At 42.9% G+C, this 18,169-nt stretch overlaps 1 protein-coding gene across 1 annotated transcript in view; it reads left to right on the top strand.

The window, feature by feature from the left end:
• Positions 1-1,878: 1,878 nt before the first annotated feature.
• Positions 1,879-18,169, top strand: part of LOC139212069 (apoptosis-stimulating of p53 protein 1-like) — a 36,131-nt gene continuing 19,840 nt past the window's right edge. Inside the window, exons 1-4 of the mRNA XM_070842520.1 lie at positions 1,879-1,998; positions 5,755-5,902; positions 7,595-7,702; positions 9,829-9,893. Of these exons, the coding sequence (XP_070698621.1) occupies positions 1,879-1,998; positions 5,755-5,902; positions 7,595-7,702; positions 9,829-9,893 (441 nt within the window). The remainder of the gene's footprint in view (positions 1,999-5,754; positions 5,903-7,594; positions 7,703-9,828; positions 9,894-18,169) is intronic.

Genomic DNA, 18,169 nt, shown 5'->3' with positions numbered 1-18,169 from the left:
TAAAACAGGAAGTAAAAGAGAGATAAGGCCTGTTTAATGTTGTTGCCTTGAATGAATGTGTTCAGTCAGTGCAGACAAACCATATGAATGTGATGACAGTCCACAGTAATGATATAACAACTTGTCTGCACTAGCTACTGATTTTCTGTCAATTCCAATAGATGCAGTGTGTGTCTGTTTTGAGCACATGCACCAAACATGTGACCTCGTGGGTGTGTGTGTGTGTGTGTGTGTGTGTGTGTATGTGAGACAGAGAGCGAGACAGCTCCTCTGCCAGTGTACCTTCTGTGTCCTTTCTGTGTGTGTGTGTGTGTGTTTTAGTGCTCATGCTGCAGTATATCACTGTAGCCTCTCTAATCTCTCCCCACCAACATTACCACCGCTGCCTCTGGACAGCCTCACTCCACACCACAGACACCAACCAATCCACACTCACGTATGTATAATATACACATACAGAAGGATTCAGCTGACATTAACGCCGATACCTTTGTTGATATTCGGTGCATAAAGGAGTAATGTTTTCATATTTCCTTTGAAACATACTCAATTAACTTGTTTCTTCTAGTTTAAACGGCTACCTTGAATTGCACAATCATAATGCAATTAAAGTTCAGTTATAAATCTGCTTATTCCTGCAATATACTTTCAGCACATGATTACAAAAATTACATACAGATAATCTGAAGTAAATTAGTAACTAGTGACTTTGGAGGCGAAGGCATCAGGCTCAACCCTAAGTGACCTGTCCGGCTCCAGCTCTGCTGGTCTCTGAGCTAAAAAAAAAGTTTTGGCATCTAAACGTCTGCGACTTTTTTAAGACCTCACAATTCAGTTGTCCTGTGCTCAGACTAGTCAGGAAGTTAGCTGAGTAATAATCTCTACATCTGATGATGATCATTTTTAATTGTCTCATTGGTTCAACTTAGACCAGATTTGACTCGTTACCAATATGCTGGCTACATTAGAGATTAATACATGAATAAATAGCATGGCAATAAAGGGAAATAGGATTTGATGTCAGTGATTTAAAAACTGTAGAAATGCGAAGCTGTACCCCACATAAAGACGCCTACTGAGGGAAAATCACTACATGAAATTGAAAGAATTGAAAATCTGAAAACAGTATGTAAACACTATGTTAATCCCATGTGAAGTGTTCCATTAATCCATGTCTGTTTACAGTTTTCAGACAGTGATAGTACAGGGACAACCCTGTTCATGGCTGCTCCCAGCATTTATTCACAATTTGACCATTTTCATGATCTGAACATTCCTGAAAATTCTAATTATTCAAGTTTAGCCGCAGAGAAACTTCTTCATGGCTGGACGACCTAAAGCAGGGTGATGTAGTGGAAAGGAAACTGGTACAGGTGCATGAGGCCACTTTATATTCCTCTTTATTCAAATGGTTTTTATGGCCACACCTGTGATTTAATCACTGTAACAATAAAAGCAGAAGCACCTCCATCATATCAGCCGGGGAGGTGTTGACTGGACCGTGTCAGATTTATAATAAGAACCAATGTCAGCTCAGTATCACAGTCTACTCCCACTAATGGCCATGAAAAGTGTCCGGATTCTTTTTCTTATCTCCCATCATCCTCCTCTCCTCACCCTCTGTCCCTCTCCTCATATTTACTGAAAACCGACTCCCCCCTCCCTCCCCTCCTCCCTCTCTGACACACACTCTTATATTTGTGTTTCCTACCCTTGCGCACACACACTCTGACATTCACACGTGTCAAACACACTCTCTCCTACAAAGACGCGACTTTCTCCATCTGACACCACTGCTCATCTATATATCAAACACACACATGCACACGCAGGCACGCACACACACTCGTGTGTGTGTTTCCAGCCGATGGTTTCCCGATGAAGCGTTTCTTTGGGCTGGTGTTGGAGCGACTGGTGTTTCTGTCCGAGAACCTCAAACTGAGTAAATGCAGAAAACAGAAGAAGAAGAAGGTGAAAACCAGGAAAGCCAAACCGTCGGTGAGTGAGAGACAGAAAGCTTGACTGTATTTGGACCCTTTATGTATATTACTAAAAGATTGGTGCTGGTGTTTTGTTTTCATATAAGGAAATACTTTAATTGGTCAAATTAACATTGCAATGACTGCCAATGAGTTTGCTGTTGTTTAGTAGTTGAGGTTTCAGTGAAAAAGATGTTTGCCGACCACTGTGCCATCCTGCCACGCTCCCACAATTAAAACACTGTGCTGAAGTTCCCTGGAGTAACTAGTAAAACAAGCATTGCTGTGTGCTGTCTTTGCAGCAGACGAACAGTGAATACTGGGCTGTTTGTCACTCCACACAGTCTCACTGTGCTCCTCTGACTATCTCTTTCGTTCTCTCTGACGCCCAAAATAGCCAGAGTCACTCCATTCAGCACCAGGGGCAATTTAGGAACCACAACTCAATGTGCCTCCTGCTGTGTGTCTTTTTGTGTGTGTGTCCCGTTCCCTGATAGACAGAAGAAAGTTGGCCTCCTTGTGAGTTCATGTGCAAATGATCAGAACTAGGATCCACTCATGATTCGGCTTTTCACCCCACAAACTGTACAACTGTACCAAACATCCTTAGGTTGTCATCATTTGACATGTTGACCTTTACCTATGTCGAACCTCTTTGCTGATAATGGTAGAGCAGCCATCAAACCTCAGTTTAAGGGTTTGGCGCTTTGGTGAATCTGACCTGCTTGTGACCTTTACTGTCTGGTTTATCTATAGAGGGTTTTTCAGTGACCTACTGTAATCCACACTGTAGTGGCCATAGTGGAAGCTGCAGATTGGGTTTCTAAACACCTACTTTCTCTACATCAAGACAACTCAACAGGCCTCTTCTCACTCAATATGTTTGGTCGTGACCAATTTTGACAGGAACATCTAATGTTATTAGTAACACGTGTGCTTTTCCTTCTGTGACCACTGACTGTATGAAAGAAGTGGACGTAGCTTCTGGGTCTGAAAGGTGAAGCCAATGCGGAAGTCCTTTAAACCTGCATTCATTCTAAAAGCCAGCAGGGGCGACTCCACTGGCTCCATAAAGAAGTCCGATGAAAGTTTATGAGAAAATGAGCCCACTTCTCACTTGATTTATTACCTTAGTGCTAACGTTTCTAATGAGTTTATGGTCTCAATCGCTAGTGTCAAGTCTTCTTCAAGACAGCAAGATGCTCATTTAGTAAATTGTGGTCCCATTTAGAGGAAAACAGACCATGAAGTAGGAGAGGCTTTAGTGGGGGGTTAGCTTGTAACTAACCAATCCGAGGCGGGTCATGCCTAAACATAACCAATCAGAGGCAGTCTTCGTGGAATGAACCTCACATGCAAACACAAAATGCCAAAGTCAAGGCTTCAAAGCAGCAGTCGACATCACAGTGACTACGGCCACTTCTTATATACAGTCAAAATGTCTGCTGTGAGAAAGGCCTGTATGCATCAGTCAACATGGCGTTTTTGACAGAAAGCTCAGGGTTTGCGAATTAAATAGTTGGAGAGAAAAGAAGTGATTGGTGCCAAATCAGGACAGATACCAAAAAGCAGTGAATTGAAAACATCTCCACAAATCACCTCATTTCCAGCAGAAAGGGTAGAACTGCAGGCGTAGAAACCACACGCCTCAACTGTCCACATGCCCAAGTGTCCTTGAGCGACAAACTGAGCCCCGTGCATGAATGCAACAAACACGGGTGAACGAGAGACAAGATGGAAAGTACTTTGGGTGAAGAGCGATTTATGGAAATGCAGTGCAGTTATTTACCATTTAGCAGTGAGGTGAAAAAAGTCAGGCTGTCCAGTTCAGCGGTTTGTTTACCTTCGATGTTGGTCACTAAAAGTGTTTCTAACGAGGTTAGAATGAAGAATGTGACTTCTGCTGGTTGTCCCCGAGAGAGGAAACAGAGGAAATAGTTCCTTGTATCACCTGCATTTGGAAATGACAAATCACCTCTTAATAATTATACTGAATGAACCTGCACTCGCACAGAAACAGCCTGAACTTTTCTTGTCGTTCTAATCTTCTAACCTTCTAATCGTTACACATTTACTCATTAATTAGTTTTTTATTATGGTTTAACACTGCGGCAGAGCTCCATGGAGGTGTCAGATATTAGAAGATTTGTGGTGTCAAACTTTGTGTGTGTGTGTGCTTCATTTACAAGAAATATTTTGTTACATATTTATATTATAGTTATTAATAGTTATGAGTATTTTGTCGATCTCTGTGAATAGTCAGTGTGGCAAATGATGTTTTCTGCCATGTGAAACAGAGCCGTTGGAGCCCTTGCGAGGCCACGATTAGCCTCCTTTAAATGGTTTGGACTAGAAAAACCCCTACTGTGTTTGCATGTGTGTGTGTGTGTGTGTGTGTGTGTGTGTGTTCATACACTCGTGTTTGTGTGTGTCTAATCCAAGCTTTAGAGAATGTGTCCCTGCTCAGTCTGTCTGCATGCAACCAGAGATTACTTCACATGATCTGGGACAGGTGTATATAGAATACTGTGGATTAGTGCACTGTATACATTTTGAGTGTGTGTGTTTGTGTGTGAGTGTGTGCAGAGGGGAGAAAAGGCAACATTGAGATTAAAAGTGTGTCTGGATCTGTGTGTGTGTGCATTGATGTGTGTGTGTGTGTGTGTGTGTGTGTGTGTGTGTGTGCTCCTATCCCAGATTACCCTAAATTTATTTTTCAACTGCCGACTGACTGTGACATGACATCATCGGTGACATTGCCGATGACATCACTGGCGATAACACAGGATGTCCTTTTCTGATTGCTGTTTTAATCTTTTGGCTGCACAATTTGGAGGATTTGATAGCAAAATGATTTCAGAGGGGATCATTACAACCCAGATGATACCGTGAAGTCGTGTGTGGCTTTGTCAGATATGTGAAACCAAACTAAAAGCTTCATCGTAATAATAATAATAATAATAATAATAATAATAATAGCAGTATTATACCATACTTTACTTTGTTAGTCTCAACTAACTAAAGACTAAACTTCAATCGATTCATTTTCGCTCAATTTAGATGAGGTTCAACCTTTTGTCCTGAGCCCAGAGGGAGATGTACGTCTGTGTGTACACAAGCAGTTATTGATAGGTAATTAAAGCTGGGATCAATGTGTTGTTTGGCCAGATAGATGTCTGTATCGTGTTACGAGCCGCTGCTATCAGATGAACAATGTCGGATTCTTTTCCCACCCCACACATCTCTATGGCCTGTTTTATCACTTCACATTAACGTGCACTGTTTCTTAAGGATTTGATTAGATTCAGTTCCCATCTGCAGCTCGATGTTATCTGGGCCAACTTACATTAAACTGTTGCTGATTACAGTGGATGCACTTTTTCCTTGGTCTGTGTGTATTGGAGACGCTCTGCATTCACACACTGTGAGCTGATGTGTCTGAGTGCATCTTAAACTGTCCTCAGAGGTGGTTTGTGTGAGAAGATCTTAGCTGTCTCTTTGTTTTCACCTGGATTTTCCACTTGAATCTGGATGCGATCACTCGCCACAGCCGAAGGAGGAACAGGACTGAGGGATTTATCAGTAGTTATCACTGGCAATGCGTTGATAGACGGATTAACCATGAGTTTGCTAAGTTAATCAGCGAGCCACATCTGATCCCAGTCAGTAATGAGTGAGAGGTACATCGTCTGTCGTTTCCTTTGTCCTGAAATAGTAAGGTGGTAAATCTTAAGATCTTTTATTATATTTAACACGTGTGTTGCTATGGTTACAGGTGATCCTGACGGTTTACCTCAATGACACCCAGCAGATGCTAACTGAGGTCCCAGTGACTCCGGCCACCAGAGTGATCGACGTGGTGGAATACTGCAAAGAAGCTGGCGAGGGGGAGTGTCACCTGGCCGAAGTATGGAATGGACATGGTGAGTCCGTCCGTCCGTCCGTCCGTCCATCCATCCATCCATCCATCCATCCATCCATCCGTGATGAAATTTCTTAGCATTAATGTCATTGTTGTTGTTCTGCTGTTCTGCCACAGTGTTTCTACACACACACACACGCACATACACATAATTCATCACCATTTCCATCACTAATACAATTATTATTGACACGCTCTTTTGAGCATTACAGTATTGACATGTTTCTAATCTGGAATTACATGACAGGATAATCAGAGTGTGGCTCCGGCCTCGATCATTTGCTTTGAAGCTAATTATAAACAAAGTCGGGCCTATGTCATGGCTACAGCTTGTGAAATCAATAGAGGGCTAAGTGCCCACTGTATACCGTACGCCATTGTAAACTTGAATAGACCAGTCCATCACACGCAGACACTGAGAGCTACTGTGTCCATTAAAGTGTGGCCTACATTCATTCAATCATAGCCACATAACAGCACAGTGTGTTTGTGTAGCGCTGCGGAGTGACTGAGCGGTCAGACAGGCTATAAATGACTCTGATACTATACTGTTTCTTAGAGGATGACACTGTAAAGCAGCACATAATAAATGGTGTTGTGTCAGAGCGTTGCTGTGTGATGCCCCAAGGCCACAACCGGCTGCACTCCTAGTGTCTGTGTGTGTGTGTGTGTGTGTGGCTGCTAAGTCATTGTCCACACGTGTGTGTATTATCAGCTGTGGATTGATGTGTTTTGCTGTGATTGTTGCTGTGTTGTTGTAGTGATAGCAGGTTTTCAAGTTTTATGAGTGTGACACCCTTTTGTTTGAATTTTGATCATAGATTAATTCAGTTTAATTCCCACTCTTTAAGTACATGCTGTTTGCACTGAGACTCCATGTGTTTTATACGGCTGCATCGCACCATCACATGGAAAAATCCTGGCTGTCTACATCATTTTACGTATCAAGGATTCAGTTTGCCGTCTTTTGAAGCTTTGAGATCTACACTGAAATTTAGAATACAGTACACATCTGAAAGTTTCAACAACATTTGTCTGCACAGTGGGAGTTTGTAATGACTGACCTACTTTCAGGACAGTGGGATCAAATGGAAAAAAAACAGAAAGAGAGTAGAAGCATAGAAATATAAAAAGCCATCACAAGGAAGTCATCACCCAACCTGATGAGTTTTAAGTGTTTGAACTGTGAGGAGGCAATAAAGGACAACGAAGGAATGTCTGTAATTTTATGTTCGACAGTAACTATTGACAGTGAATGTGAAAGTTAAGAAATAGTTAAAAAATAGAACTAATAGAAAAGAAACTAAAAGAAACTTCACTATTGATTACAACTTTAATTTAACTACTTTAAGAATAAGTAATTATTCGTATCACATTTGTAAATTATTTTTTTAAAAAAAGTAAAAATGCTAATTATGTAAATACATTTGCATCCATTTCCTGAACAAACATACAAATATTTTGCATTATAACTCCTTAAATCAGAAAATGGCCGACAGGCAAAGTGTAGTAAAAGAAACACTAAATGTGAATGTTGTCTTTCCACTTGAAAGAAAAATGTTCTGGAGGCAAAATAGTCCAAAATCTCCGAATTGACCCGTGCATGAAAAAACCTGTAGTGTCTTAAAGGAGTTAATGATGATGTAAGTTAGCTCAGCTAATGTTTGCTCACTTTCTCTCTGCCTCCTCTCAGAGCGAGTTCTCCCTCAGGAGTTGTTATTGTTGGATCTTCTCCAGCAGTGGGGGGCCAGGAGGCCGGAGGTCAGCTTCTACCTCAGACACTGCCCCTCCTGGACACAAGGTACAACAAAACACACACACACACACACACACACACACACACACACACACAGTATAATTGCTGACAATAGATTCCTTTTTCAGCAGTGAGCATCATTTGCTCACATGAAGAAAACATGCAGACACAGAGAGCCAGTGGTGTGTATGAGGTTTAGAGGTGAGGTCAGGGGCTTGGTCAGTAATTAGCCAGATAAGATGATTAGAGTTACATAACATGGACAGGACAGAGGGGAGGGGGATGGAGAGTAGGACAGAGAAATGTTTGGTGTGCTGCAGAAATGTCAGATGACGTTCTGCCAAAATAGCAGTTTGAATTGCTCGGAGCTTTAGAGCTCACAACCGATTCAGCATTTAGCGCTGACGCTAAATGGCTGTCGTTTCTCTCCTAAACTTGTTCAGCGAAAGGAGCGAATGAATATGTGATATTTGTGTGTGTCAGCGCCCAGAGCGTACAGCAGCAGGGGGTGCCGCTCTAATAGCGTCTTTGTACTGTAGCTCTGGTGTGTTTTTGTGTCTGTGTCTGCTCACTGCAGGGACACAACAACCTCACCACCTGCTGGTGCATTCCCATTCATTAAAAACATAATTATCATTCATTAGAATCTCATTATTACAGTGTGCTTCTGAACGGTGAAGTGAAGTAATCATAACATTTGTCTTCGCTTGATGTTTTTTTTGCAGCTTGGCTTAGTCACAGAGGCTATAAAGGCTTTCCCATGTGTGTGATGTGATTGTTTGTTAGTGTGTGTAGCTAAACCTCTGTTTAAGCCGTTTTATCTACACCTGCTCTCATTGCTGTCAAATGTTTCTGTTCCTATCATTTTCCATCCAGTCAGGGGTCATGCCCCAGCAGATGTGTAATCGTTTTAGGAACAGGAAAGCAAGGTTTAAAAGGAGATAAAAAAGAGCCACCTGCCGTCCGACACGCACATCAGTGCATCTAAATGTAGAGGCGGCCACATCATCAGCGGTGATGAGGGACAGGCTGCAGCAGCCAAACTGTCCCTGCGGTCTGCCGCCAGCTTGTTTTCGGCTCTTCACTCATAAAACAGCTCCTTAGACCTGCCAATTGTTCTCCAAGGATAGAACAATACCTCCCACGCAAGGACACCACCCTTCACTGCTTTCCTGCCTCGCCAAATAATCAGGCCTGTAATAGAGAGTAAACTGCTCCTACAGGGGTGGAGCAGAGGTAATTACCTGGTCATAAGTTAATTCAGGCCCACAACAACTAATGGTACTAATGATGTATTCTTTCTGGTCCCATAAATTACTCTTGGTTATTCTCATACTATTTTAATTATCCTGGTGTGATAGCTTCTCCACTCTAATTAAACATACTGAATACTATTTAATTGATTATAAGATACCACTTGATCTGCTCAAGTGAATGTTGAGTGCTATATTAACTGCCCAATTGACTGGAGGAGAAACTTGGAGCTGAATGGGATTAGCCCAGACTGAGCCTGTCTGGTCTTAGTAGACTTCAAACGAATGAGGCTATTTATAGATTGTACACAGATAGAAAGGTGGAGCTGGGTGTAGATACGATGGGGGAGACTACACCCTTTTTTCACTCATAATAACTGCATTTTTAACAATGTTCTTTGAGATGTTTTTGATCTTGCGTTAGAAACACGCAGCATATGTCCTCAGTGCTTCAGTGCTGTCACAGCAGGCAGGTTGCCAACAATATCATCTGCATCCTTAGAAGGTGTAACATTGACTGAATGTGAATGAGGACAGTGAGGACTAACCGTAGCAAGGACACATCCACAGAATAACACTTTCAACCTCAGAGACGGGAACATGATCAAAACACACACAGTCAATAGGACAGATTGTAGATATGAAGGTATTTGTTAAAACAAGCAAAACATGAAGGAAAGAGATTTTTCACACCTACAAGCTGCTGTACTTTTTTTTTCTAGATGAGACACACAGGGTGAAATGGTTAATTATGGTTACTGTGTGTGTGTGTGTGTGTGTGTGTATGTGTGTGTGTGTGTGTGTGTGTGTCACATGTTCAACAGTCTACCCAGCCACAAGGTTTAACTCGCCACTGCCCTTTTTAACTTAGTGTTTCAATGCTGCTCTGATGTTTTTTCATTTTTCATTTATATGCAGGAAGTAGTCAGCAGCCTTTGGAGCAGAGCTGGACCACAGAAGCAACAGAGAGTGCTAGTGACAGGGTAGGTGGACACACACACACACACACACACACACACACACACACACACACTGGAGCTGGGCTGGGCTGAGGATGCAGGACAGGCTGCGTTATGCATCTCCAATTAGCTCAACGTCAACATCCAGGATCTGTAGTGCACATCTCTAGGCCTCTACAGTCCAACACATAGTGATGTTGTGGAAAGTCTCCAGCAGTCCTACTGTATACCTCTGTGGTCTACGGTCTAGACCCGTACCTGTACTGTGATATATGAGCATTTGCTTTACCCCAAAAACAAGCTGAACACACAAATAATCTTTAAAAGAATAATCATTTAAAAGATATTTTGAAAAATAGCTTATTCACTTTCTGGCCAGGAGTTAGATGAGAAGATCGATAATTCTTTCATACCTAACTTAGCTTAGCATAAAGACTAGAAACTGGGGGAAACGGCAATCTTGCTACTCTCTGAAGGTATATATAAAAAAAAAACGTCTTTGAAATAACCTGCTGTAAATCCACAACCTGTCATTTTCCCACCTTGCTGTTTGAATGGATGAAATCAACGAGATATAACATGTTAATAAATAAAGAGCCTCAGAGATGCCGGCAGGTGGATTTAGTTACTTCTGGACAGACCAAGGCTAGCTGTCTCTCTGTTATTAACGTGTCAATATTCCTTTAATATATCTGTAACCTGCTGATTGGGATATTTGGCTTTTGAATATTGGGCTTGAATCAAGTGTTACAATCTCAGTTCCACTAATGAAACCTCAGTGGCGTTTGGGTCTCCTTAAAATGTGCTCATTTAATCGATAGAATGCAAATAAAGCATTAAAAATGTCTTGGTGCGCGTGTGTGTGTGTGTGTGTGTGTTCACATCTTCACAGGTCAACGTATGTGCACGTTTGTGTGTATGTATTTGTCTTTTTGTGTGTAGTCTAGCGGATTAGCCCGTGGATTAGTGACAGTGGTGATTATAGTTCTCTACCAGCAAGACCCACACACACACACACACACACTCACACACACACACTCACACACTCACACACATGCGCACACACATGTAATATATCCTCTATACATACACTATAATCGCCACACATGTAGTCACAGACAGAGACATAAAGGGATGAAATGGGAATCAACCTTTTGTCACTAGAGTGACTAACTCTTGTGAGCTTGCTTGTTTTGTTATCTTTTCTCCAAAATAATGAATCACACAGTAAAAAGAGCAGCTGACCTCATGCTAGCAGCTTTGTATTTATCACTAACAGCTATTTATAACCATGGTAGCTGTTGTATTTCACCCCAGACTAGACGGCTGCTTTGTGCCTGTTGGTCAGGCCTTGGTTAACCAGTCAGCAGCCATGTTTGCGTGTGTGTGTATGTATGTTGTTCGTTTCTGTGTTGGTCAGTCTGCAGGTTAGTCAGCCTGTGTGTGTGTGTGTGTGTATGTGTGTGTATACGTGTGTGTGCGTGTGCGTGTGTTGGTCAGTCAGTGAAGGTAGGATTAGCTTGGTCCCATGACATAACCAGGCTAAGAGGATTGTTAGCTAGCCAAACAGCTCCTCCTCCTCCTCCCTCTTCTCTTCCTCTCACTCCTTCACAGTCGTCTTCAGGTATCTGTCTTTCTTCTTCGTCCTCCACCTTCTACATTCGGTAGCAAACTAAAACGAAGAGTTTGAGACAAGGCAGGAGCGTGTGGGGGTGAGTTGTGGCAATGTGTTTCTTCTCTGTGCATGAATGTATGCGTGTGTGTGTGTGTGTGTGTGTGTGTGTGTGTGTGTGTGTGTGTGTGTGTGTGTGTGTGAGGATACAAGTGGCCGTGTTTGTGTGAAGCTCACAAAGTGTGTGTTTGCCTTACACTCTTCTGTCTTCTTCTCACATCAGCTTTTCATACATAATAGAACAGCTGGAAAACTGGAACTGAAGTAGGAGCAAATGTAGAGGTGACTTTGAAAGATGTGTATGTGTGTGTGTTGGGTGTATGTGTGTGTGTGTTTATCTGTGCTTTACTTTCTTCTAAGTTCCTCAGATTTGCTCCTTGACTTTGTGAAGAAAGCTACACACACACAGACACACACAGACAAATCAACAAGCAGTTTATTTATGTGTCAGGGTGGGACTGCTGGCCGTGTGTGTGTGCGTGTGTGTGTGTGTGTGTGTGTATAAGTGTCAGAGAATCAGTGCACAGTCAGGTCAGTGTGGTTTACGTCTGGTAAAAACTGGACGCTGCGTGCACGCAAGGTGTGGCTTCTGTCGGCCATGTGTGTTTGGCCTTGACAGTGTTATTTCATCTATGTGTGTGTGTGTGTGTGTGTGTGTTACTTAGGGATGTGGACGCATGACTCCAAGTTAGGGTGTGACTCTCAGCTCTGTGTAATCATATCCAAAAGCTCTCACTTACTCACTCGCTCATGCGCACGCACGCACACACACACACACACACACACACACACACACACACACACACATACACACAGACACAGACACAGACACACACACACACACACACACACACACAGACACACCCACCAGATGCTGTTTCTTCCCACAGAATGATGTAAATGTGACAGCGCTGACAGCTGTGTGTGTGTGTGTGTGTGTGTGTGTGCGCGTTTGTAAGTGTGGGTTAGAAAGAGAGGGAGACTGAGATGCTATCAGTTCACAGCAGTTCCAGATTTATTATTCATCATTTCAACACTAATATAATTACTCATTGAATAATATGAACATAATTTAAATAACATTGCAGAATCACTTTGTATTAGAGTGAAATATCTGAAAATCTATCAGATGGATTGTCATGATATTTTACACAAATGTTAATGCACTCTAGAGGGTGAATCCCAAAGGATTTTGTTGATCTTGTTTTGATCTGCACCACCTTTAGGTCAAAGTTCAAATTTGTCCAATTGACATGTGTCTGAGCCACGTCATAGAGGGACACATTCATGAAAAATGCATCATTTCCCACAAATGAAACATCTCTGTTTGCTTAGAGTGCACAGAGTATTAGCATCTAATGTTCTGGCCAGAGCCCAGCTGGATCTTAATGGACTGTTGGAGAGATTTGCACAGAAATATGTGAGAAAGAAATGTTTGTTTTAAGACGTGGTTGCATAACGAATGGTGCAGAGATCAAGCAGGCTCTGTGATCTAGGCTTAGGTGATGGCCTGGGCTTGCTCCAGTGTAAGACTTTGTTGGTGTGCAGAGGCTCTCTGAGTTGTTGCACTAACATAATGTATCTGATCGTAAATCAAATGTCGCAGGAAGTTCATCCATCCTAACAGGAAGTGCATACATCCTAACATATCCAGAATAAGGAAGTTCATCCATGCTAACATATCCAGAATAAGGAAGTGCATACATGCTAACATATACAGAATAAGGAAGTTCATACATGCTAACATATACAGAATAAGGGCTTCTTGCAGGCAAATGGCAGGAATTTCATACATGCTAATATTACTTTCCAAAAAAGCCTAATGTGACCTGTGTCAGAGGGACTTTTATGCTCCTAACCGGTGCAGCCCATTTGTGCTCTGTCACCATTTGCAGTCTTTGCCTGGTAGTCACTAATGGCGTATTTAACTTTGTGTGGTCTTGGTTAGTGTTATTGCTGTCAGTAGCCCGGACTGGCTGTACATCTCACATCCATCCAATTTTAGCTGCTCTGCACTGGATGCCAGTAAAGTTCAGGATTGATTTTAAGATTGTTTTAATCACTTTTAAGGCACTAAATGGATTAGCTCCTGCCTGCATTTCCAAGCCTCTAAGCCCTCACACCCCCGAGTGGCCACTTAGGTCATCCAACCAAAACCTTTTGGTGATGCCGCGTGCCAGGCTAAAAACCAAGGGTGACTGCTCTTTTGTTGTCCTGGCAGCCAGTCTTTGGAATAATCCCCCCCCCCCACCTCCCCTCCACTCCCATTAGATCAGCTGTTCTCAACAACTTTTAAGAAACTTTTGTGGGATGGCTTAAAGGGTGTGTTCTGGGTGGTGACTTGTTGCTGGATTATTTTTTCTTTTGTCTTTTTTATTTACTGATGTGATGTAAAGCAACGTGTGTTCAAAAGGTGCCATATAAATAAAGCTTTACTGACTTAATTACTTGCTCACAGTTGCTAACATTTCTCACTGGACTTTCATTAACCCTGTAGCTATCTGAAGCTGACAGACGCCTTAAAAAAGCTTAGGAAAAAAGAGAAATTGAACTGTAAGAAGTCATTTTACTGGTTTGCAGACAGTGAAAAGGAGCTGTGCCTTCCTTTGTGTGTGTGCGTATGTTCTGGGTCAGTCCAACAACAGTCCTATCCCAACAGTCTCTCCTTCCCCTCCCTAAGACGGTGTCCTATAAACCTCTCCCCAAACCTCAGGACGACCACGGGAGCCGTCACACATTTTGAATTAACCCACGCACGCGCACACATAATCGAGTGTGTTGATCCATCTGTGTGTAACTCTACCCCATCCAGCTGTGTGGGAGAGCACCGCTGAGGGATATATTAAGAGTCAGGAGTCAGGTGTGTCTTTGTGTATGTGTTTGTGTCCTCTTGACAAAACACATATGTCAGGGGTTGTGTTGATGTAGATTAAGATGAATATTTTCACTGGATGCCATCACTAGAGGTGCCTCCGTGGGTTATGTGATAGCCTGGGTTCAGGGACGTCGGCAGACTTGAATCACTACATGTGACAAAAGCTCCCTTTGTTGATGCTGTGACAAATGTTCGACTACTATAAATAAGACTTATATAAGCATATATACATCCAGAACATAGAAATGATCGTTAACATTTGACAGGATTAAACTAGCGTTTCACATTTTATCGAACATTTCAGTGAATATTAGAATTCGGCAACAAGTTTTTGGATAGAAATGGAAGAAATACTCGGTGGGGTTCAGTGATGTGGCCTTTCAGTTGCAGGCTGGTCTCTGTAACCAGCAGGCCACCCTGCTGTGTGAATATTAGTCACTGGGGTGGTTCTGATAACAGACTTTTCCCATTCGATTCGTCCGTGGCTGCAGGAATGTCTGAAGGCTGTTGTTGTAGATTAGGTGGAATATTTTTACTGGAGGCGTACAGCAGATGGGATGGGTTTCATTACTGGAGGGAGCTATGATCAGAACAATGTGTGTGTGTGTGTGTGTGTGTGTGTGTGTGTGTGTGTGTGTGTGTGTGTGTGTGTGTGTGTGTGTGTGTGTGTACACCATGTTTTACCCATGTTGTGAGGACATAAATCTGTTTACACATTCACATTGTGTGGACTTGCCTTCCCTCTGAGGACAAAATGCCCCCATAATGTAAATGATTCAATGTTAGAGTGAAGACTTGGTTTAAATTTAAGGTAAGATCAGGTTTAGGTTAGGGTAAAGGTTAGGTTTAGGCAAGAAGTAGTTACGGTTAGGGTTAGGGTAAGTCTCCAGGAAATGAATGTACGCCAAGTTAATGTCCTCAGAAGGATGGAGACTCTGTGTGTGTGTGTGTGTGTGTGTGTGTGTGTGTGTGTGTGTGTGTGCATAACTCTGAGAACATAGACAGTGTTGGGAAACATAACACTCACACACTGAGAAGGTCAAATACCCCCATGTGCTTCAGATTATAACTGTGATCTCACTACATGTGAAATTGCCCCATAGAGCAACAATTTCAGACGGCTGTGGTAACTTCTAATGCTTCTGAATCATCGCTTGTCAGCACTTTTTACAGTTAAAGCAAAATCCTTTGAAATGACTCAAAACTCTACTGACACCAATTCATTGGCGGTCAGGTTCAACTGGATCCGCCGTCAATGATGCATTCACATGCTCTCTATGATATCCTGCATTTCCCTTTATGTTCATCCTGAGAAATACTCAGAGTAAAAAATGGATACCCTCATATAGACAATACCCTCGTGGCCGTTATTGGGTGTGGTTCTAGGAAGGAATTTGGCCCCTCTGAGCCTCCATCATATGTTCTGTGGTGTTCAGAGGATGTGCGCCTCCGATCCTCTGTTTTCTTACCAGCTGTCAGAGTTTAGGCAAACCCAAAGCCACTTTGGTGAAAGAGCAAGTTATCTAAGCAAATCTCTCATAAGTCCTGGATAACGTCACGCTAAACACATAAAGGTCTTCACTTATATTAATAAGTAGTTTCATCACAGATGCTTCATTGGAACTGGAAAAAAAAAACGGTTGGGATGAACTTGGAGAAATATGTTTCAAACACAGATTGATCCACTGATTAATGACATGAGGCATTAATTTCATCCTGTGAGGTGAGTTGTAATAGAGCCATAAAACCAAAGAAGCTGCATAAATGCACTTCTTAGAAACATGATTGTAGCACATCAGTATATTCTAATTGTGAATGCACAAAGTCGCACTTGATTGTGGAGCCATTGATGTGCAGGTAACACACGGCTGATTCTGTTGTGCTTTCATCATTTTCATGCTATGTTGTCCAAATAGATACTACAGCATCACCAAAGTTTTCCCTTTAAAGAGCTGCCAGCCTCCCCAAAATAACTCTGAGCTTGGTGGTGTCAATAGTTTTAATGAATATTAATGTCCCTTAGAGGTGTGAATGCATTTTAATAACCTGAAAAAGTCAAATTCTGAAGAGAACTTGAAGACTCAAGTAGTTCAAACATCCATTTCAGCCTTAAAAAACTACTGAATATTAATGAAGATGTCAGCCAATTTCAATACTTCTACTACAACCGCTACTACCACGCTCTATTTAATTATAAAAACATGATGAATCACTGTTAACAGTCATGGATTTTATGTCCAGTCAACACACACAAAGCCCACTCACACCCACAGATGCCTGCACGCAGAACAGCAACACTGGCAGAAATTCCAGTCTGCTTTCTGTGCTGTGTGTTTGTCTGTGTGTGTGTGTGTGTGTGTGTGTGTGTGTGTGTGTGTTTATCTGAGTGAAACAGATGTGTGTCTGTTCCACAGCGTGAAAGGGAAAATGTGTGACGCAGCAGTAAAGTCACATGCCACTGTGTGTGTGTGTGTGTGTGTGTGTGTGTGTGTGTGTGTGTGTTGCAAGAGAGAAACAGAAAAAAGAGGAGGACAATATGACGCAGCAGGAGTCAGCTGTTACCCTAGTGTGCGCTCACATACATGTCTCATGCATGTGTGTGTGTGTGTGTGTGTGTCGCCGGACGCGTCTGGCTGAAGTGCGTGCCACGAGATCGCTGCGCACGCTGCCACGGCCATTAATCTGCCAGCATTATCATCCTCATCATCTTCCTCGTGACACACATCTGGAGCAGCGGGCAGAGGTTGATGAAGAGCAGCTAGAGCCCCATCAGGCTGTGGTGCAGTGCTTTCCCTTCTGAGAGAAAGTGGGAGAAGGAAAGAGGGAGGCGTGAGGGGGGAGAGAGGGAGAGAGAGAAAGAAGGGGATGTCGCTGCAGCAAAAAGCCAGCTGCAGAGAGATGACAAGGACTCAGAGAAAGAGAGAGGAAGGAATGCAGATGTAGAAAGAGATGGGGATGAAGAAGGATGGAGAGGGTGTAGAAGGAGGAGGGAGATAATAAAAAAGGATGGAGGAAGACACAGAGAGAAAGTGAGAGGTGTAGGAAGAGAAGGAGGGGGAGAGAAGGGGACAGTTGTACCAGTTTATAAGGTGTAAGTGTGCGTTCCTTTACTGTAGGAAATGAACACATCAGCTTGCTTTACATATGAGAACACACCAGTGCCAGAGAGAGTTTGGATGAGAGAGAGAGAGAGAGAGAGAGAGAAAGGGGTGGAGGAGAGGGGGTGGAGGGAGCGTGGGCGAGTGAGTGAGCGAGTGAGAGAGAGAGAGAGAGAGAGAGAGAAGGGGAGAGAGTGTCATAAATCACAGCACATCACAGGGCGGACGAGAGGGAAAGTTGTGATAAGGATCGCTCTCGTTTCCCCCCCTCCAAGCTTTTCTCTTTCCAGCCTCTGGCACCATTTTTTCCCTGTCTGATTCCATAAAGGTCCGCTGGCTCTCTGAGAGGCTGTGAGGATGGAGTGGAATGAGGTGGATTTGGTGCAGGAATTTACTGTTGAAGGACAATGCAGCAAAATTAAAGTCCGCTCCTGCAGGATCACATGGGACAGCCTGCAGGTAAATACAGCGCGGCGGCGAAGCAGATACAAAGTGCATGTTTATGTCAGCCGGGGGCTCCCAGCAGCAGCAGCGGCGCTCTGCAGGATGTTGTACGGTGTGTTGGCAGCATGAGCTGCAGAATACATGACACCGTTGCTGAGTGTCAGGCGAATTGTTAACTTTTCAGCAGCTGTAGGATGCATGTCATTATAAA

Source organism: Pempheris klunzingeri, chromosome 13, assembly GCF_042242105.1.
Source record: "Pempheris klunzingeri isolate RE-2024b chromosome 13, fPemKlu1.hap1, whole genome shotgun sequence".
In the NCBI taxonomy this organism is placed as follows: Eukaryota; Metazoa; Chordata; class Actinopteri; order Acropomatiformes; family Pempheridae; genus Pempheris; species Pempheris klunzingeri.
This window is presented reverse-complemented; position numbering and strand designations above follow the sequence as displayed.